This window comes from Coenobita brevimanus, chromosome 39 (assembly GCF_032717465.1).
Source record: "Coenobita brevimanus isolate Jiangsu-jjx chromosome 39, ASM3271746v2, whole genome shotgun sequence".
Taxonomy (NCBI): domain Eukaryota; kingdom Metazoa; phylum Arthropoda; class Malacostraca; order Decapoda; family Coenobitidae; genus Coenobita; species Coenobita brevimanus.
This window is the reverse complement of record NC_136992.1, coordinates 1,211,690-1,234,356: the sequence shown is the minus strand read 5'-3', so window position 1 is coordinate 1,234,356 and position 22,667 is coordinate 1,211,690. Positions and strand designations below refer to the sequence as shown.

General features: G+C 40.0%; 2 protein-coding genes across 7 annotated transcripts in view; both read right to left on the bottom strand.

Annotated features, from left to right (window-relative positions):
- Positions 1–993: 993 nt before the first annotated feature.
- Positions 994–14,510, bottom strand: Vps16B (Vacuolar protein sorting 16B). The gene is made up of 13 exons (XM_080270017.1): positions 14,426–14,510; positions 13,702–13,858; positions 13,017–13,139; positions 12,430–12,500; positions 11,630–11,839; positions 8,634–8,722; positions 8,411–8,438; positions 7,699–7,840; positions 6,059–6,345; positions 3,958–4,092; positions 2,721–2,810; positions 2,513–2,611; positions 994–1,154 (listed from the first exon to the last, which is right to left on the bottom strand). The coding sequence occupies exons 1-13, from the start codon at positions 14,504–14,506 to the stop codon at positions 1,134–1,136; spliced, it is 1,533 nt and encodes a 510-aa protein (XP_080126143.1). The 5' UTR covers positions 14,507–14,510; the 3' UTR covers positions 994–1,133.
- A 6,030-nt stretch (positions 14,511–20,540) lies between these two features.
- bt (projectin protein bent) overlaps positions 20,541–22,667 on the bottom strand; it is a 269,793-nt gene continuing 267,666 nt past the window's right edge. For all 6 annotated transcript variants that reach the window (XM_080270134.1, XM_080270136.1, XM_080270137.1 and 3 more), the window contains one exon: positions 20,541–21,794. The gene's annotated coding sequence lies outside the window, so the exon portion shown is untranslated. The remainder of the gene's footprint in view (positions 21,795–22,667) is intronic.

Sequence of the window (22,667 nt, the reverse complement as noted above, 5' to 3'; positions counted from 1 at the left end):
TTACAGCTGTTAGGCCAATTAGACTGGCTTTAAACTTTTTTTTTTTTTTTTGACTCATTTGGGTAGGTTTAGGACTTGGCTGCGGGGGAAACCCGAGCCTGAAAAATGTATCCCTATACTGTACTTTACATATTAAATCGTCCCCGATTTATGATACTCAGCGCAGCGATGAGCTTTTACTTAACCAACTGCATTGTTAAACCGGGCTTTGCCTGTACTCACACAAATGGGTACTTAAATCGTACTTTTCGGACTTGCATAGTGAATGAACTAACAGTGTAAAGATTTTTAAAAATCTTTCCAGCACTTATGTGCTGAAAATACAGATAAGAGGTAAGCACATATTTCTGCAGTGAAATACTGTATATACTAAGCAGTACTATAAAACTGTAATTCATACTGGCACTGTAATACTGTAACAAGTCTATGAATTATGAGCATTCTCCTCCAATTAAATAATTTTCTCATCACATAAATATTCCACAAGTTTTAAATGGCAACACTATACCCCCATCCCACCATTCAAGGCTTAACCCCTTGGCTGCGTACAGCATTCCGGAAATACCAATAGCTAAACTGCATTGTACATTCCAGACCACCCGCGTGAAATTCTGTGAACTTTTCGGTCATTTCTTGTGCCTACTGCATGCTTATGTTTGGTGAGTGGGTTGCAAATTGTCAGCGTGTAGTGTAAACTTTGTCTGACTAAAATGTTATTATGTCTGGTTAGGTATAAGTGGGTCAAAACACATGATGAAAACACAATTTTTAAAGTGGTTTTCCTGCACCAAGGACAGAGGAATTGTTTAGGGCTGCCGCAGCCTAGGGGTTAATGTGAATAGAATAGCAGAAAACTTAACAGCACCATCATGCCTCATTTATGAATTATACTACAGTATATACATTATTTATTACTGTACAGCATAACTTGCAAAATATCAGTAAATGATACTGCAAACATTCCCCTACCGGCCTGTCACAAGGCTTAACATAAAATGGACAAAGATATTTAACATTCTCAAACACAAATTCATGTGTCTTCTAACTCATAATGGTGTAAATATCACAGTCAGTTTACAAACCTACTACTTCAGTCTGCTTCCTTTCCAACAAAAATTTAACACTTATCCAGGTTAGTTTTTCCATCGCACAGTCTGAAAGAGAAACAAATATGAGGTAAGATACTGTATTATAAAATTAACAGATCCATAAAATATGAATTTCCTACATGCTGGGTGATGATTTACATGTTCTCTTCAATAACGGGTTCCTCTTATTTATATCAACCCTCTAATAGCAAGATAATCTGCCACTGCATTATTTCAGCCTCAGCATTAAGAATCAGACTAAGTTTAGGTGCAGTACTTCATACTTTTTGCACTAAACTTTTACTGTGTACACTATGTTTTTTATTGCATATTATTTAAAGTATCTGTGACAGTTTTGAAAGTACATTGTAAACGCATAGCTTTAGAAGCAAGTTCTGTACAAACAAGTTACGGCTTACAGATTGTGCTATGGGAAATCTACTACCTAAAGGGTTAAGTGGGTGAGAAATCACTTTACAGGACAAGAGTAACTGCTGAATTCGACAGTACACCTGTCCAAGGGTTGTATTCATGACAACTTAGGAAGTTTTCTAGCATCTCAGCCTTTCTTGATTGTCTCTGCATATGAAGCATTTATACTTTCTTCCATGATATGTTTTTTTTTTTTTAAGTGTCCGACTGTGGGTATAGGCTTCACAGCCTGCTCCCAAGGCCCAGTAGTCCTCCTGCATACCATACACCTCTACATGTCATCACTTCGGCACTAACACCCACCGTCCATATTGAATACATGCTAGGGCTGTCTCATACAGGACTGGTGTATTGGTATTAGCGTGTTATTTTACGGCATGTCGGTGGGTCTTCTGGTAGATCAGTAAAGTCTGTTTTTTTGTTTTAATTCAAATCCTTAAACTGTTCCCTGCCCCAGCGGGGATCTGAACCTGGGTCCGGTAGGACTGCAGGCCACCTCTCTACCGACTGAGCCACCCTTCTATGCTGATATTAAGAGGAAATAGAAGGTAAACAACAGAATATATAGGTGAAATAGGTAAAATATGTAACTAAGGAAGAGGTGCTTTAAAAAACTCCAAGGCTGATGAGAATACAGGATATTCATAAGCTTAATAAACTCGTTACCTGGTTGCCAGAATGAGATTTTGAAAATTTTACTGCTGAAATGGTTAGTGAAAACTGTCTAACCCCTTCAGTCTGAGGGATCTTTCCTAACTGAAACACTAATGTCTTGGAGAGGGAAAAATGTATCAGAAAAGGTGTTATTATGCTGAAGGGATATCAGCAAACACAATGAAAAAGTGCCTTGGAAAATCTTTGAATGTGAATCTAAGGGTTATGTACAAAATTGAAGATGTTTCTGCAACTTGTGATTCTATGTAAAAGGTCTTCAGAAGAAAGCAACAGGATAGATAATACGATAATGGTAACCCAAACTTGAAACACCTAACCTTCAGTGCACTCTCAGCCTTCAAATACTCTGGGGAACCCTCAGGGATCTCCTTCATATACTTCTCCAAGGCATGTCTGTCCTTCTGGGCCACATATACCTTAAAAGAAAAAAATCCCTGGTCATAACATTGCACTATATGAGGAAAAAAAAAAGTTTAATGGGAAAGAACTGTTTGAGTCATGCAATGTCTAGTATCAGTTACTTACATCAACAACAGCCTGATGGCACTTATAGTTGACAGCAAGTTTCAGCCGCATATCCACTGGGTCCACAAGTCCTATGTACACTGCTAGCACCTGCAAAAGGAGCAATGTACACTGAATTACTGTATCATGTTTCTAACATGTTAAATAACACTGTAACAGATTAATGTACCCCAGTCAACCCTGTGACTGATTCAAGTAATTAATTTCCCAATGCTGAATATAGTTAACTGTTGAACAATATATTCATACATACAGGCACACACATATATATATATATATATATATATATATATATAAATGATGCCATACTTCCACTTAAAGGAATCCCCAAACTGATGTTGGCCATGGGATAAATGATGTTTTTATGCACTGAAAGCTAAACTACATGCCAAAACCTGCTAAGTACTTTCCAGAAGTCGCCAGAATCATCATCATCATCATTATCATCCTCACCATCGTCAAAATCACCAACATCATTTTTTTTTTCTTAATTCATGGAAGCAGGAACCAAAGGCCAGGAGCCAGCAAAGTGTTCCCTTTAAGAAAAAACAAAAACAAGATAACAGACAGCCAAATTCAAAATCCATTCATACTGAGATGCCTGGACATACTGCATTTGAAAGACTGGAGATCACAGGCAGTAGGACAGTTCCAGAGTTGACCTGTTGCATACCTGAAGGACTGGGAGTAACGGTTAACTTGTGCATTAGAGAGGTGGACAGAAAAGGGATGAGAGTGTGTTGCTAGCAGGGTGCGATGTGCCCACTGTAATGGTGGAGGGATGCAAGCAGACAGTTCAGAGGAGCAGTGATCACTGAAGTAGCGACAGAAAAGATATAAAGATACAACAGTGCGGCAAAGAGACAAAGGTTGAAGTTAGACCTTCCCACCTAAAGACAGGGATAGGTAGGGTTTAGAGCGCAAGAAAAAATCTGACAGAGGAAAAACTTGCAAAAGTCTGCTCAAGTAAATGGACAACACACTTCTTCACTCTCAGCAGGAAAAAAAAAAAATGTTGTTGCTGCTCTGGCACCAGGCTCATCTAGATGTGAACCTACTGTAAGGTGCCTTTCTCCAGCATTCCACCATTCTTACAGGGGACTGGGAAGGTGTTGATGGACATTTGAATAACCAGGAAGCAGAGCCATAATGTTATATCAGTGTCACCATCGGTAGGCATGCCTCTCCAGCACCTTATCATTACATAGTCAAGTGGATAAATGAAGTGGCAACATACATTGGCAGGAGCTCCACTGGCAGCGAGGGAATGCACCAGCTGGTCTACAGGCAGTGTAGACTTTATAGTGGACCCACCGACCTTTCCTGATCCTCCTAATGCTGACGTCAGGGACCCAAGGGCACCCAGCAGACCCTGTGAGTGCAATGCATGAGGAAAAATAGAATCATAAACTTTATTTATGTTTGTACCTATTTCATCATTAATCATCATCACTCATCAACCTGACTCTTGTTCAAACCTAAAGATGTATGTGAATACCGTGTATGCAGTGTGCCTGTGAACTTGCATATTTGTGCTTATTTTTGTTTATACCTTCTGCCTTGCACTTTGGCACAATGACCTTAGATATCACACTACCAAGAACAGTTTCTTTAACTTTCTGTAATCAGCCAGTCAGTCAATCACTCAGTTAATTAATTCATCTGACTACAAAATATAATTTCTTAATTCATCAAGGAATGGTAACAAGGACACAGGCTGACCACCTGTTCTTAAATCTTTAAATCATGTCTCATAGTTCCACACCTTCCAAGGGACATTCTGAGAATCAGTGCTACCATACCTTTTCATTAATATAAATAAACATATTTATCTTTATTTTAAATTTTTGTTCACTTGTATGAGACTGAAATAAAACTACATATAAACTTTCACACAATAAACATAATTTCATGTACAGTATTAAGATCTGAGATTACCATATTTCGCTTACAGTACAATCAATCATCGAGTAATGCAGACAATGCAGACAGGACAAGGACTGTGGTACTCGAACACGCGTTACTCATATAATGTGTTTGCATGTATAACGGTACAATGCAGTCTGGCGCCTTTCCAAAACTCATTTTTACCCCTTCTTACCACACTACCTCACATTAATTGCCCCCTATTTATACTCATCATCAAGTAAAACAATGAACGAGATAGCTGCTGTCATTAAGAACACGAAAGGTATTAAAATGGCATTAACAAAAACAAAAGTTAGGCTGGGTACCACTGTGCTGTTGAGATGTTGCTCTGCAGCACTCCCTGCCCCCAACCCCCAATGCTGTTGTTGTCACTGTTGAGATGTTGTTGCTCCTGTACTTCCTTCTTCAACATCAAAGTCGAATCAGTCGATGGTGCTTTCATTCATGCCATGCTTTTTTGCCACATCTACCTGCTCCTTTCCCTGCTCTAACTCCTTCACCATCTCATACTTCTGGGCATACATGAAGATGCGCCACTTTGTGGGTGGCTGGGTTGATCACGCGGCATGACTAAGAGTCAATGTTCTCGCCTGACACTTAAACACAAAAAAAAAATCTTGCTACACAGCGTGGGTAGAACTCGGTGAGATGCAAGAAGGGAATAAGTATATGGGTATGTGCCCAGGACAGGTACTTGGATGTAACTTTAAGCCAGCCAATCACGATGAGTCTGGCAGGTGACATCACCTAGAGCAACTCCATCACGAGGCCAGCTGAAACTTACTGCATAAGCTCGAGATTTTCCCCATGTTGATTATGACCTGTCACATTATGATGACCTTGTAAGTACAAAAACGCGTTACTCAAGGATTGACTGTAACTGCTACTGTGAATAATATTATAAATATCAGCAGAGTGATGTTTACAGAAGACACTACAAGCAGACTGTACATTCTGGCTACATAATGTGTTTTGATGCAGGCAGAATGTTATCATACAATAAAATGTCTTCCTTGAATCAAGTGTGTCTGCCGTGGAAAATGACCTATCTGAAAAATGCATTAGTCAAGATTTTGGTTTTGATCTGCTAGCTTAAATTAATATTTAAACATTGAATACTGAAAATTTATTCCTTGGCTGTGCATCTGACTACATATTACATATGAGCACTTACTGACACATTTAAGACAACCTACTCAGACTAACACCAGACAGTCTTAATCAGCAGAGCAAAATCCTAGCAGTAAAAGAGTTAATATAGAGACTGATTAAAGCCCTTTAATCTCAGGCACTTACCTCTGCTGAATAAAAGCACTTGTCAGTACTGCAGTCTAACTGAAATCCCAAGTACCTACTGTATGTCCATTGTTGTAGAGGGGTTGAAAAGATTGTGGCTTAGCCAGACTGACCTTATTGCCAAGCCAAGCCTCAAGCTCGGTAGGGAGTGGGAAGTGATGGACCCTGGCACGGCCCCGCACCACTGTCCACAGCAGCTGGCGGGGGGTGAGGTTATGTGCCTTCCTCAGTGCCACAGGACTCCCCACATGGCCCTCACCAACCTCCCAGTGGTACATGCAGCAGTAAAATAGTGTGGTCAGCAAAGGCATCCCTGCTACATTGGCTGCACGTGGGTACTTCACCAGCATGGGGTTGCTTTGGTCCTTGTGGTCAGCTTCATCAATGGCAAGCTGTCTTGCTGAAATATCAACTATGTCAGCTTCCAGAGGGTCTTTTCTAAGAAGATGGCTAAAGCTGTCAGGTGGTTACAAAATAAAAAACAAAAGTCACCATCACAGAGACAAGATCAAAAGAGATAATTTCTAATCTGTAAATTGCGACTTAGTGAATTCAACTTCTTCACCAATTATAAGAAACAGAAAGAAAAATTAATTAATTAAAAAAATAAAACTAAATCTAAAATAAAAGTTTGTGCACGTGATTTTCTGGTTTACAGAGAATGTGATGTTCTGCAATATGCATTAATATTTTTCTAGATCAATATTTCCCACAGTTTTGGTACTACAGCACTTTGAATTTGACACTGCACCCACAACACAAATGAACAAATCCCTTAAATACAGCAGCCTGTTTAAGTCTGTTGTTGCTGCCATCAGATGATTTTATTCAGCTACTGTGTACCCCTTCAGTTCAGACAAATTTTAAACTTTATTTTTGGTACAATCAGATGATTATATTTAACTTAAGAGCTCTTAGACTGATGGGGTTAAGAAAGGCTATATCAAGCCCCTTCAGTTAGAAAAGTCATCTCATCCTGAATGAAGATGTCATAGAATAAAATAAATATGTACCGGCAAACAGACTGAAGAGGTAGGATAAGTTTTTTTTTTTTAAATCATGGAATTGAAAATTATGACATTTACAGCAACCGGAATCAATGAACTGAATACTGTACTATCCAAAAGGAAAAATACAGTCACGACTCAGTAGATGACAGTTTGATAAGTGATCAATCGATAGAACAATAGTAAATGTGATACCCACTTTTGGGTTAACAATCACAAAATTCTCTCGTATGATAATTACAGTGTCTGCGCTGACAATCCCGTGCATAAAGTGTCACCTGTGCAAGCCCATGGAGAGACATTTAAGCCACAATGGCCGCTCACTGTTTACCTTTGCTGTGATCATCTCCCTTTCATTCCACCTTGCATGTTCAAATCCACTGAAACACCACTGCTATCACAAAATCAGTGAAAGTGCACAATAAGTAGTGCAGTGTGCAATATCAAGTGGAGTGATAACTTTTTGTGTGTGAAATACTGAAACTTGTGAGAAGGAAATCATGTCTGGCAAGGATGCTACCCCTAGAGGAAAGCACTGACGGCACCGAGGGCAAGCCAAAAGGGTTAAGTTTTCTGAGATTTAGGCTATGTGGCTCTTGTCCCTAATTTTTCCCAATGGACCCATGTTAAATTGACATCAATTTATGATAAATCAATATGCAATAGGTTTTCACTTGACATAACCCATTGCCCACAGGGTTGTGACTGTACTAATTTGACAACAGAATTTGAAATTAATCACTTACTGAGAAGCTTTATGTTGTCTTCCACCATCTTAGCCTCAAATGCGAGACTTGGTTGGGAGAAGTTGGTTTCTAAAGCTTTCTTCATATTCTTCAGCCTTACTTCTGGAGTCTTGCCAGTCAGTGCCAATTCATAAGATAAAATCTGTAGTAATAATAAAACATGCAAAAGTTACTATGACAATACTGTACTACGTTTTTTAAAACTCCACAAATGAGCTGTATCAACACTGCAGTTTCTCCATTATTATTTGGGAGTGATTTTTGTCTTTATACTGCTTACTTCCCATAAATCAGTGGTGTAATAAGACAATGCTATGACTTTACATATTTCTCACAGCACCTCTCCATAACTAGCACCATATTCTAGTGTTATGGTAATCTCGTATTACAGCTCAGCACTGAAGATGGAGAGACAACAAATTTACACAAGTTAAAGTGAACAGAGAATACCTAAAACATGTGATCCTTTATCTTCCTTTCCAAAAGCTAGTAATGTAAAGAATATGTCTACAACATCAAAATAGCTTTTGTAAGTTACGCTCATTAAAAGGCACCTGCCTATTTCGAATCTATTTACAATATTGTGTTGATACTTCCATTACATATTTCAATTCTATACCCTTCCTAATTAAACACATTCTCTATTCATATTTGTACTGGAAAAAAATATTAATCAATTACAATAATTCAATAAAATAAGCTTAATACTTACAGCAGCATCTTCTGTTTTACCAAGGGAGCTGAAATAGATATAACTCTTTTTAAACAGTAGTAAAACTGCTTTTAAATGTAAATATATTATATAAAATATCTTCTTGCTGTTATAAAACAACAATACATATTACTGCAAAAAACAATTATGAAGTACTTAGCATGTATGGTATATCTCATATTTTACCACTTCCTACACTCTTTTGAATTTTGAACATAATCACCTTAGGAAGTCAATAGCCTCTGGATAATTGTGCCGCTTTTTCAAGTAGCTGACATAAAGTACAGTTGCATGTGGTCTTGCTTGCATTTCCTGAAAGGCAAGGATATATATTATGGTACTTTACAACACACAAATTTTGCACTGGCTCTCTGGCATACAAGGGTAGTGATTTTGTCATCATAACTTAAGTAAAATGAGGTGGAATGTCAACTGAGAAAAATACAGTGACATCCAACTTAAGTGACATCTCAATAAAAAAAACAACAGGATGAAAACCAAGTTAGGTCATCCCTACTACCTTCAGATTGAATATCTTTTCTGAAGAAAGATCTCTTGACCTGGACGGATTAATGGAGGCCGTATCTAGCCTCTCCAGTTCAGAAAGTCTCCCCTATGTAATATAATCATCTAAGGGTACCATAATTGTCATCTTAACCTCTTTTTCCCAGTAAGAGATGGAGTAAGGTATGGTCCATAAAAGTAATGAAGAAGAAAAACATGACTGAGGGAGAATTAATCTACAGTACATCCAATGAAATGGGTCACATACTCATTCACTCAATGTTCAATCCTTCAGAATCCTTACTCCACTTCAGTGACATACCCTCTTCAGGTCAATGGCATATATATTTTTCTTATATTATTCTTGGGGAAAAAAAAAAATGGACTGAAGGTATTAATACATACAGACAGTCCTTGACTTACAACCAACCAACTTATGACCAATTCACAATTATGATGATGGCCCCATACAGCCTTCACAAGCCCAAGTCCTTCTGAGTTGCAACCGATGGCGGTTGTATTCCTTGGCAGGCTGAGGAAGTGTTCCTGAGGCTCACCCACATAACAAACCAATTGCGCTGCCAATGGTGTGAATAATGGTATTGAATATGAAATTTATAATACTTTACAGCTATAATAAATAGCTGTGTTAACAATAAATAAATGTACTGTTTATTGTTACATGTTATTGTTTAGAGTTTTTCTTACTGCAAAAATATATAAATCTCACTGTCTGACAGTTTGCTACCAAGGATTTGCTCAATTCATCTTGAACCCATGCCTACAGCCTATTTTCTTTCTGTGATGCTAAAAGAACACGCGGGCCTTGGTTGTGATGTGCGGTGTAATGCTAATCATGCTTGGTTTATGCAGTTTAAAAACCATTTTTCCTTCCATAACATCAAGGTGACTCGTGAGGATGCTCGTACCGATGTGAAGGCAGCTGAGACAATTGTGGAGGAATTTTTAAAATTTGTTAATACTGCTGTTCTATGATTATTTAAATCTATCTATCTCTATCTATCACTAGACGCCTTAATCCCTTATACGGGGTGGCCACAAACAAATTGCCTCCACGTCACCCTGTCCCCTGCCATTTCACTGCCCCACTCCCAATTCACACCCCCTCTCTCATATACCTCTCTCTCTTCACAATATTAAAGTTTCATCATAAATTACAGATGTCCAAGATACAGTATAACGCAAATTTCATAACAAATTAGGACGTTGGAAAATATCTACCTATCTATCTATCTATAGCCTGACGCCCTAATCCCGCAAAGGGTGGCCGCAGACAAAACGCCTCTAAGTCACTCTGTCACCCACCATTTGACTCCCCTCCCCCCAACTCACCCCCCCCTCCCTCATATACCTCTCAACTCCATCCCTCCACCTCATCCTCGGTCTACCCCTCCCTCTCCCTCCCTCCACCTCACCTACATACACCCTCTTAGTCAGTCTTTCATTCTCCATTCTCTCCACATGTCCAAACCACCTCAGTGTATTTCTCCTAATCTTTTCAACCACATCCACATCTACCCCACAACGTTCCTTCACTTCTTCATTCGTCAACCTGTCCCTCCACGTCACTCCACATGCTCCTCTCAAGTAACTCATTTCCACTGCTCTCACTCTTGACTTGTTCCCCTCTTGCAAGGTCCACGCCTCGCTTCCAAACGTCAGGGTACGGATCACAATACCATCATGCAGTGACTTCTTAACTTCCATACTCACCTCCCTATTTCTCATCACTGCTTTCAGTGTACCAACAACCTTTCTTCCCTGCTGTACCCTTTCACATACTTCATCCCCCAAAGTTCCATCCTTACTCATCACACTACCCAAGTACTTGAATGCACTCACATTCTCCATATCCTCACCATCCAACCTCACTGCACACTCTGTGACTTCATTCCTCTCAAACACCATAACTTTACTTTTGTTTACATTAACTTTCAGCTTCCTCTTCCTACACACTGTCCCAAATTCATTCACCAAACCTTGCAACTCCCATTCATCTTCACTGTTCTATATTTTGAGTAATAGTTATTTTCAGTATTTATGCATATTATTAACTTTAAAAGTGTCTGGATAAATGTGTGACTTTGTACTGTTCACTGTATATCTGATTTTTGACAGTAAACCAGGTCCTCCACATTTGCGAATTCTACTTTCGCGGCCCTAACACATTCACTGATTGTCCCTCAGTGGTATGGTATGGTTGTAAGAAGTTGGCGTAAATATGCAGCTGATGGCTTGCCCACTCACGTGGATGTGAGCAAGACGCACCCACTTGTGGGGGTCTGTGGAAGTCACCAGGTACATATTTACCCTAACTTAGTGCTGTACAGCCATACCCAATCAAAACTTATTTGTTATTAAACTTTTTCATACAACTAGTCTGTTACCCTTTGTGATATTTTATGCTGCTTTCAGGTCCCAGATATGGTTTATTAGGTACAGTACCGGTATGTGCACATTTGCTCACAGGGGGTGATTTACATTTTGGGGGGGGACATGCCAAACAGTCGCGGAAATTCCACTTTCGCGGGGGTCTGTGTCCCCTAACCCCCGCGAATGCAGACGGCCTGGAGTACCCTATTTTATACACATTTTCGACTTAAAACCAAATTGACTTACGACGGATCTGTCGGAACGGAACCCCGTCCTAAGTCGAGGACTATCTGTATATAAAAAAAAGTGAAGCATCAGTACCTTTATAAATAGACTCTTCTTGACTGTGTTCTTCAGGTGGAGTGTAGTCTCCAATATAGCACTGCCATCCATAATGGCCAAGGCAGTGTCCAGTAAGGCAAGTTTGTCTTCATGTCTTCGGTAGCACTCCAAAAAGTACTTCTGCCCTAGGAGAATTCTGTTGACAGTGTCTTCTGGAGGCAGCGTTACATTGTACCTTGAAAATGAACTCTGAAAAATAAAAAGATAATATATATACTACACATAGAGACATAATTACAGTCATACAAACTTTGTAGATATACCACATGCACTACTGCAGACAATGATTACTGCATGTGCCTTTCTGTTTTGATTTTTACCGGTAATTTAGCCATAGTATTCCCGATCAGTGAACCTCAAGAAATCCATTATATTTTGTTAAGATCAAGCATCATTATCAACAGCATATTTTCCATTTAAATATGTGGACAGTATGATCCAAAAATGATGTAGCCTAAAACATAAAAGAAGGACAATTAGCAACAGAGCTCTCATTAAAATGGGCCACACATTCAAACTCAGTATCAGAATTGGGCATCAGTGTCCTGTAAACCATTTGTTTAATTTCTTGTATTATCTAACACTCAAGTTCTGGAATTTTGTGCAGAATTCCATTTTTTCCTCAATTAGCTGTGAACGCTGGATCTGTGAGCAGCAGAATCCGCTAAGTCTTTGTACCTGTGATAGGAAATCATGTTATTTTAATGGTCTTAGTTCATGAAATACAGCATTTTATTACTGGCAGGACTTTCACCAGACACTCAGTATGTAAAACTCACCTCAAGGCGTTTTTTGAGGCTTGAAATCTCGTTATCTTTGGCAGCACACTGCACACATGGAATACTCTGGTCTGGAATAAATAGGAAAAAAATTAAAGCTGAAATTCACTGGGTTCTTGCACTGGATCTGCAATGAAAGTGAGCTTTATTATTTTTAAAGCACTGGAAACAGTACCATAATATCTCAAGGAATGGTAGACAATATCAGCACAACACTGCAGTTTTTAAAGTTCCAACACCTGCTCTGCTGCCATATATTAGAACTTTTATTTTTTAAAGTCTATCCCTGGTTTTCCAAAACTGTATTTCATCATTATTTCTACTTAAACAAATCAGTTATATACTAGTGGAACATCAACAACTATCCAACAAGTAAGTTCCAGCCACAGGGATACCAGCATCCTATGTAGCTCAACGTCAGTAATGCTAAACTTAATTAGTTTTGGAATTCTCTCATTCCAAAAATCAAGACTTCTAAGAGTGGGTTATTCCTTGACTAAATGAAAAGCATTTATTACATCTGTACCAATCTCATCTTGAAAAAACTAGATACAATACGAAATCAACCAAATCACCACAGTACTAACCTTGTGAAGAGTTCCACTTAATAGATACTGAAGGGGGTTTCCATGAGTCAAGCTTCTCACCAATGGCCTTCCCTACACCTGTCACAGACCTGCTACTGCTGCTGCCTGAGCCTCCTACATCAACTACACCACATGAAAGGAAAAACAACACATACTAAAGAAAAACATTACAAATTCTTACAAATCAAACTGGGATACAGTAGAGACTATGGCTTGAATGCTGCTCAGTCTTTTCTGCTGAAGGGCTGTACACTATGTTAAGTTACATATGGCAGGTCATCATTTTTCTTATCGCATCTGCATATGCAAGGGCCCTGAGCACTGAAAATTGACTAAATGCAGTATAATTTATGATCTGTTTCATTGCTAATCTGGTTATTCTCTGTTATTAAATTATGCTCCTGGTTTCAGTGACCATCAAAAAAGGCAAATAATTAAATAACACTAGCTAACGTTTGGACACCAATGTCTATAAAACATTTTATAATGGATTACATTCACTCGAATTACAGGTGGGGGACAAAAAGAAACTGCTGGCAAATCATTGGATAGGTACGTCTGCATTATGACACAGTGTATTTAAAAGAATGATGTGTGGTACGCAACTTTGTTAACAAACTAGTTAAAATATGGTCTAGCAATGTAACAAAATACAGTATTATAAGAGGCGTTGCTTGCCACCGACCAAAGGCCCAGTCCTGTGCTGTGGTGACTGTGATATTATCAACGATGCTGCCACTGCTGCTGCTGTTGTTGTTACTGCTATACGAAGCAGATGTCACTCCTCCATCAACATTGTCTTTGGAATAAAATGCAGAGCTTCCTCTCCAGGTCACCTCACTCTGTATGACATAGACAATGAATGAATGGCAACATATTACCCAGTTCTAGTACTGTAGGGTACCTAATTATGGAGCCAACATACTCTTTTCATACTGGTTTTTGATAATGTATCACAGAGGATAAACTAAATCATCAACAGTCATGACTGAAGAACTTAACCTTGAATGAAAACTGCCTACTTTATCTCATCACCCTCATTCTAATTCAGTTTCCCAAGTCCAGGATATGGCTCTTTGATCTTAATGAAGATATAATTTACGGTAGATGAAGTTATATAGTAATGGAAGCATGAGAGGAAAAAAAAAAAAAAAAAAAAATGCAGGGGAAGAGGATGTTCAGCTAGTCTCACCCTTTTTAATAAACTTTACAAATGCACAGATTTGGGCTACTGCACTGAATGTAGAATTACTGTGCTTATATTCATAGGTACCGGTATAAATGTTGCAAATCTAGCCCTATTATACTGTACCTTAGTGGCCTGATGAAGTAATTAATATCTGAACACCATTTGGCTACATAGGCAAGGACAAGGGCAAATGCAAGGGCTTACAGCAGGAATCACTTACATCCTCATCAAAGAATGTATCCAGTGTTGATGGGGCAGTGTCTGTTGACCCCCAGTAAGCTTCATTTTCTGCTCGATTCATCTTTCCCTTATCTGAAATATTAAAAAACAATGATTTCTTATACATGCTCTTGGAATGGCATTACAAACAAGTGGTAAGCTAAACAAGAACACTGTTCCTTATTTAATGAGTCCAGAACATAGTCATGTCATGTGTCCCACTGTATTCATGATCTGATACTGTACAATATCTATTTTGCTGCTATCCATTTTTCTATTGTTTTTTCTGTGTGGTTGGAATGGCTCCTAAAGGACTTTCTTTGTCCATAACCTTGGCATCTTCAAGTTCTAACCTTTGTAAGCTGAGGTCTTAACCACAACAATCACATCAAGAAGTATTAACGGGAATCACAATACTGTACTTAAACCTAATGGTACCTGGTACCATGAGTTCTAACAATGGTCCTGGTAATCCCTAAGGAGACACAGAATGACCACTTAAAATTTTTACTTACCTCTGAATTAATTAAATGACTTTGTAAAGGTGTACAGAAGTGTGTTCTCGAGAGTGAAGAGGATCCATCAATAAACAGGGAAAATATGATTACATTAGGGATAGGTTGGGAGAAGTTTGGTCAGGTTAGCATCAAATAGGTTAGGTTAGGATAAATAAGGTTGGGTTAAGTTCAGCTAAACAAGCACTTATAAGGGGAATTTTGTTTAAAAAAAATGGCATTCTAAGATGGCATCTGTCCACCTTTGTTCACCACAAGACAGCATCTCTCTGTCTTCAGCACTATTAGGGACTGTAAACAAACATCATTAAAAAAAAAAAATGGTTTCAAACACTTTTAAAAGATAAAACACTGAAACTTGAAAGAGCAATCAGAAACTATTCAAAGAATCCCATGAAGAGATAAGGCAAAGAAAAAATAAGAAAACAGCAAAATAAGGTGTTGGTCGTGTGTCTCCCTAGGGATGATGGGGTCTCTGTAGTGGCAGACCTTTTTTGTATACTGATCCAGATGGGTCAGTCAATGTAACACCATAGGCCTACTTGCCAAATATACTAACGCAAGTAATTCAAACTAAATAATAGTGTGCCAAATACACTAACTCATGAAATTCAAATAGCCGTGGTCTGGCATCAATCCAGGATTCGACGAAAATGACTGTCAAGCTCCATCATGTTATGTCTTGGACAGTGATGGAGGGAAACAAAATAATAAAAACATCATCTCCATAGTCGACTGCGTCATCCATAACAGATGCTCACCACCAACATGCAAATAATTTAACTCTATGCAAACATGACTACAATAACTTTCAATCTATAGGCTTATTACTATTGAAACTTACCAAAGAATCCCCTTTTCTAATGAACTAAATATAACTCCTTGATCTTGTCATGCTTTCATCACGAAACCTGTACTATTCCACACACTCACTGTAGCACAAACTTCTTCCATGTACGTCTGTGTACAGTGGCCTCAGGGTGTGTTTACATCGCTTAAACTACTGTCACAAGGTGGCCCAGTTTCCCTTGTCTAGAGGAAGTGTTAACTTTCATGTGTAATAAAAGTTTTACATTATAGCATTACTAATTGACTTTATTCCTTATCAGATACTGCATATTACCAGTTTAAATATGACGTACCGGAGAGAGCCGCCTTCATGCGGTGGCACAGACATAACCGGTTACAAATACGATCTTAGTTCGGTCCCTATCCCCTTGATGGTGGATGTGGACTGCAGGAGGATTACTTTGGCCTGCAGTCCACCGGGTTTACGTTCAAATAAGCCTGGGTAACAACAGAAACAGTGTGCAGCTCATGGCACAGCTCATAACAGCTATTGTGGAGTCTATATTTGCTCTGTATATAAACCTGCAATGATTCCTGGCCCGAATCTGGAAGCAGATTTTTCTAAAGAAGCCCAATACAGAAAAACTCGCACAAGAACGATGTCTCTTCAGACCCTTTATCAGTGCAAACTAACCCCTGTTGCTATAGTAACCTGGTATGCAACAATTCTAATGCATATGATAACTATGTTGAGTATATGGGCATTAACAAGTGACCAAGAACCACAAAAGAAATATAACATACATAATGTATTCAAGATACGTAAGAGATGGATAAGTGTATGGTACGAGTACTTTGGTGGAGTCTTGAGGTGAGCTGGGTAGGTTAGTTTGTTGGAAGTGAGGGTGAATAGGTATACGGCAGCGAGATAGAGTGAAAGGTGAAATGGTATAGCATCGTGTAGTGCAATATAGCAAGGCATTAGACTTCATTGGTGCAGGAGGTGGTGGTAATGAAAAAGGGAGTAGCAACTTAACCTGTAAAGACAGTAGAATGTCTTATGCCCTCAGCCATACAGCGTCTTTTATCGTGCAACCTATTCGCGTCAGCTTAGGAGACCCTGTCCTTCCCATTGTGAGGGGGTTAATGAAGGCTAACCCCTCCAGTAGTAAGTCTCTCGTAAGATGAAGCAAGCCTCTCTCTCCCTCTCTCCCTGTGTGTGTGTGTGTGTGTGTGTGTGTGTGTTTCAAGATCTTACCTGATAGTTGATTCTGGAACTTCTTGATCGATTTTTTCCATCTGATTTCCATGGCTGATATTTCCCTAGCTCCCCCTGACGCGTTAAAAAATCAACACAACATCTCGTCAGGTAAGTAAGCTCCTAACACTTCTTTCTAAGCTATTTAGTTTGTTTATTACACCTTACTGTCCTATGTTACATAAATCCTTCCAGTATCGCCATACTTTGCATAAATAATATGCGGAGAGATATTAACCACCCATATCCAAAAATAAATAGCCAAGGATAATGTGTTAGGGAAAGACGAGAATACAGGGCTGAATCTCTCCCTTGTGCCCTTGCTCTTAACCCCTTCAGTACGATGGCGCCATTTTCTTTTTCTTTATCAGATCACCACTAGCCTTTTTTTTTTTTTTAGTTTATGGAAGATCTATTGTAGTATAGAAAATCCTCCCAGACCCTTCAGTTCGATGACGTGTTTTGTATTTTTTCACTGCTACCTCTACACGATTCTACTCTCTCTCTCTCTCTCTCTCTCTCTCTCTCTCTCTCTCTCTCTCTCAAAAGGTATAAAATCGTCTGGAGACAGCATGAAGAAACTGAAAACCAAACTCTGTCTCTGTGTCTGTCTCTGTCTGTCTGCCTGTCTGTCTGTCTGTCTGTCTCTCTCTCTCTCTCTCTCTCTCTCTCTCTCTCTCTCTCTCTCTCAAAAGGTATATAATCGTCTGGAGATAGCGAGAAGACGCTGTAAACATGACAGAGGATTAAGGAAGACTGCTGCAAATCCCTCAGCCGTAGAAAAATCCTGGCACGATGGCGGGAGTAACATCACCAGGCCGTCACCGTGCTGAAGGGGTTATGGAATTGGAAGCACACTCGTCCGCTATCCAGAAGATCTCAAGATCGATTCCCGGGCTGACCACGAGGCCCTGTGCTGTAGAGGGACGCCTTCACGTGGTGGCACCTATATAACCAGGCGTCTCCACTGCCCGGTAGTAAAAAAGTCCCTCAACTCCCTCCCTATCCCCCAGAAGGAGAATGGTGGGCTGCAGGAGAAGGGCAATTTCAGTCTGCAGTCCACTGGGGTCACATTTCACACGAATCTTGGGCCACAGACACTGCAAACACAAGATTTTTAGGGAAGGTCTCTTTCCGCCAACCACTTTGAACCTGCAGCTGAATTAGGGACCTGGATTTCTCAGTGAACTATTGTGGGTAGTCGCTGGGCGCTCTCCTGGGCCGGTATTCTCGTTGGGCAAAGAGGCTCCCTAGCACCTCTTCCTATGCGATTTAGTTTTGGATGTGGCTGGTTGATATTCTTTTGTATGTTACGTATGCAGAGTATGGCGATATTAGATGAATTTATGTAATACAGAAGAGGGCAGTAACGTGTTATAAGCAAACTAAATCACTCTAGAAAAGGTGTTGCGTGCCCAAAATACGGGGCGTACGGGTTAACACCATCACTCCGAATTTAACACTGCGGTTCCGTATTCTATATATGGAATAAGAGACTTCGTAACACCTCTCACCCGGCGATGTATTCTGTATATTACACCCTTTTATTCTCTTGTACGTTACTAAGGCAAACTGCGTCAAAACTAAAAATATATAAATAATAAAATAAAATATAAGACCTAAGAGGTTGAATAAATCGACGAGGAAACTGTGCCACGAAGTCCACAGCGCTACATACGAACCCTCATTTGCTGTCTTATCTAGTTATCTCATTCACATCCTTTTGTTCTGCTTTGCCGTGTGTGTGTGTGTGTGTGTGTGTGTGTGTGGTTTTTGTATTTATGTTAGTGTGTGTGTGTGTGTGTGTGTGTGTGTGTGTGTGTGTGTGTGTGTGTGTGTGATGGCAGACTGCAGAAGGATAAGTCAAGCCTGCGGTCCACAGGGTTCACGTTTGTGTTAAATCTGGGACCACGGCAGCTACAATTACATCACTTTCAGCATGAGCTCGTACATTTTAATGCTATCCTTGCCATATCATGACGATTTTATTCAGCTCAGGGAACTTTATTGATTTAGAGGGGTTAGAGACAGCCCCCATTAACCCCTCCAGTACCAGAGACATGTCGAAAGTGGAAGAAAATCGTCTGTAGATGGCGAGAGTAAAGACACAAAATATGGAGATGGCGAGAGTAGACACAACATACATCGTAGGTTTGTAAATGTGGACTGGGTAAAACAATGATCTTACTATCTTATCATAAATAGCGGTGCGTTTCATTGTCTCCCTATTCAGTTCTCTTGCTGGTTAGACTGGTGGACTCAGTGTGTTTTCCCCGCGTCCCTGTTCACCGGAATTAAATTTAAGGACCTGAATGTAACACTGGCTACTACCGGTCTTGTTCTGGGAGAAAACTGGGACTGAGTTTTAAAAGAAAAAAGAAAAGAAAGTCGACAGCGATATCTGTGGGTATCAGTAAGCCTCTAATTGTTGTGTGTGTGTGTGTGTGTGTGTGTGTGTGTGTGTGTGTGTGTGTGTGTGTGTGTGTGTGTGATTTTTGTCACCTCACTGGATCTGCCTCTTACACGTGTACAAATGTGAGGCGTGAGTGTGAGCAGTGTGTGAAGTGTTGTAGCGTGAGATGTGGCAACGTGTAGTATGAGAGGAGGCGTGATGCGGTAGTGAGTGGGGTGATAGTATGTGGGGCGGCAGTACAGTATGTGGTATGGTAATGTGAGGTGTTACAGGGCGTGGTGTGGCAGTGTCTGGTGTGGAATTGTGTGGTATGGCAGTGTGTGGTGTGGTATTGTGTGGTTTGGCAGTGTGTGATGTGGCAATGTATGGTGTGGCAGTGTAAGGTGTGGCAGTGTGTGGTGTGGTATTGTGTGGTATGGCAGTGTGTGATGTGGCAGTGTGTGGTGTGGCAGTATAAGGTGTGGCAGTGAGTGGTGTGGTATTGTGTGGTATGGCAGTGTGTGGTGTGGTATTGTGTGTTGTGGCAGTGTGTGGTGTGGTATTGTGTGGTGTGGCAGTGTGTGGTGTGGTATTGTGTAGTGTGGCAGTGTGTGGTGTTGTGTGGTGTGGCAGTAGATAGTGTGGTTCTGAATGGTGTCGTGTGCCATCTACAACACAGTGACTTTTCTATCTCTGTGTATTATATAATTTAGAAACAGTAGATATTCATTAACTTAAATAAATTGCATTAGATTGAGAAGCTGTAGAGGTAAGAATTAACAGAAACTATTTTATCCTCAGAACACACATATAGTTTGGTCTGTATTGATGGTCTTGGAAACAGTCTAAGAACATCAAATCCCTTAACATGTGACGTTTTTCTTTTGTTTACTCTTGCAATCTACAGACGATTAAATTGGTCTCAGGGGAATCCTCATGTGATAAAGAGGTCAATGAAAATAAAATATAATCGTTAATGAAGGTAATATATAATCGCCTCAGTTTGGAATCTCTCTCTCGTAAGCTGAATAAAAATCGTCAGGCGATTGCAAGAATAAAGTAATACGTCCTCGTGCTGTAAATATTAACCACACACTTACAGTAATATCGTGTCCAATTTCTTTCAGTTACCATAAAACTAAGGTGGAAGGAAAGCCACAGATAATAAAATTCACATATATTTCTCGCGTAAAAGCCTTATACAAGTTACAATGGCAATTCTGTTCACGTGTGTTCTATCTGAGTGCTGGCTTACCAAGTCCCCAGCCTCGCCTTTTTCTGACGTGGGATACGGGGCCGGGATTCACATAAAAGACTTATGATCATTTCCTGTCGTTACTGTGGTTGTTTTTTACCAGAAGGGCAAGAAAAGGGCGGCACAGAACCCTCTCTTGTTTCTCGTTCCTCCTACAAAATATATTGTAGTTACGAGGCAAATTCTCGTAGGTTATATTACCTTTTGCAGAAAGGACAAGAAAAGGAGAACGTAAAGCCTTCCATGTCTTATGCTCTTGCAGTAAATCAGAGTTACGATGGGGACCTGACGTAAGTATTTTTGTGACCAGCGCGGTATCCATGTCTACGTGTGTGCGTGCGTGCTGATGGGTGGGGCGGACTGGTGACGTGGTAGGGATCCAGCACAAAGGAGCTATGTGATTGGTGCTTTAGGCTGATGACGTACAACGACGAGAACATGGCGGGAACTTTGAGTCAAGAGAGAAATAGAGGCGTAGAGAGACAGAGACAAGGGACGGTTGGGTGTACAATCCGCAATCGCATGAGCTGTGGTGCAATCCAACCCATGTAAGAGCGGGTTGTCCCTTCCCTTCCCTGGTTAGATTATCGCAAATGAAAAATAAACTAACAAATAAAGACTCTGAATAAAACTATTAGGAATCAACAGGGGTTAAACAATGATTCGAAAAGCAGACGGAGGTGGAGCTGGGGCGTCTCTAGGTCAGCCCAACTCCCGCGCAGAGTTCATCTCTTCTTTGACGCGCACACTCGTCTCTCTCAGGTCTTCAGTAACTATACACGGAGTTGTGGGTTACAGGAGCAATATACAGTGGTGTGAACTGGATATGAAACTGAATACGTACATCTAGATCACTTTATGTGCACAATACTTTGATATGATGGTAAGTCTTTCTCGCCTCAGACACATCTCTCCCACATCAACAAGAAGCCTAGCGCTAATAATTGTATTAATGATAATTATAATGATAATAAATAATCTCATAGGAAAAATACATGTAGCACAGAAGCGAACATGCACACAGGCACTATAACACAATGAAAATGCTGCTCTGGGCCTCTCAGCCAGCCGCTGCTCGCTGAGGGGCCGTCGAGTTCGTCAGTTACGTGCAGTCTCGCTCGTCACGAGACCCACACGATAGTGGCGACCAAGTGGTCCAGTCTGTGAACAAGATAAAAAAATATATATATAATACCTAACAAGAAAGAAAAAAAGCTTTAAAATAACTTTTTAACAGTCATACAAGAAGCACTCATCTCTAAAGCTAATGTGATGCATTGTCTTCACTTGACAACTAGAGAGGCAATCACTGGAGCGCATTTCTCCGACAAGGGCAACATAATTTCCAAACCACTCTTTATAATGGGTTAGGTTTTCTCATCAATGATTAGTTTCGTAAAAAGTGTTTTCCAGATCCAGAATCTGTAATACGATCCGGATCGGTCCTAAAAGTTAATCGATTGTTCACTGGGACATGGCTGCCTACCCACCAAATTTGGTCCAGATCTCTCGTTTAGCTTTTGAGTAATCCTGCTAACAAACTAACACACAAACAAACAAATAAATCAACAAACAGGGATGGAAACATACTCTCCTTGTCGGAGGTAATTATAATCGTCCCAGCAGATGTTGCAAGTTTTCTGCCGAAGAATACAAAACTGAAATAACAAATACTGGTAACAGAAAACAAATGATCTCTATAGTACCCTTTGCACACCTTAACTTGGCTCATATTTTCGCCCTTTTGCATCTTGTATCTCGTGACTCAGTGAGAGAAAAAGACAATGCCATGGCTCTACATCCTTTTCAAATGGCTTTCTTGTCACTAGCACAATATTCTATTATTAAAATGTTGTTACAACTCGGTGTTCAAGATGAAGAGATGACAATATTAGACCAAGGTGAAAAAAAAAAAAAAGGATAGGTAATGGCTTCTTAGAGGTACTACAAACACATGTAAGTTATCTCTTTTTACTATAATTATGGTTTGGCGCTGACGAGGAGCCAGCACGTGGTGACGCTGTGCATTATGGG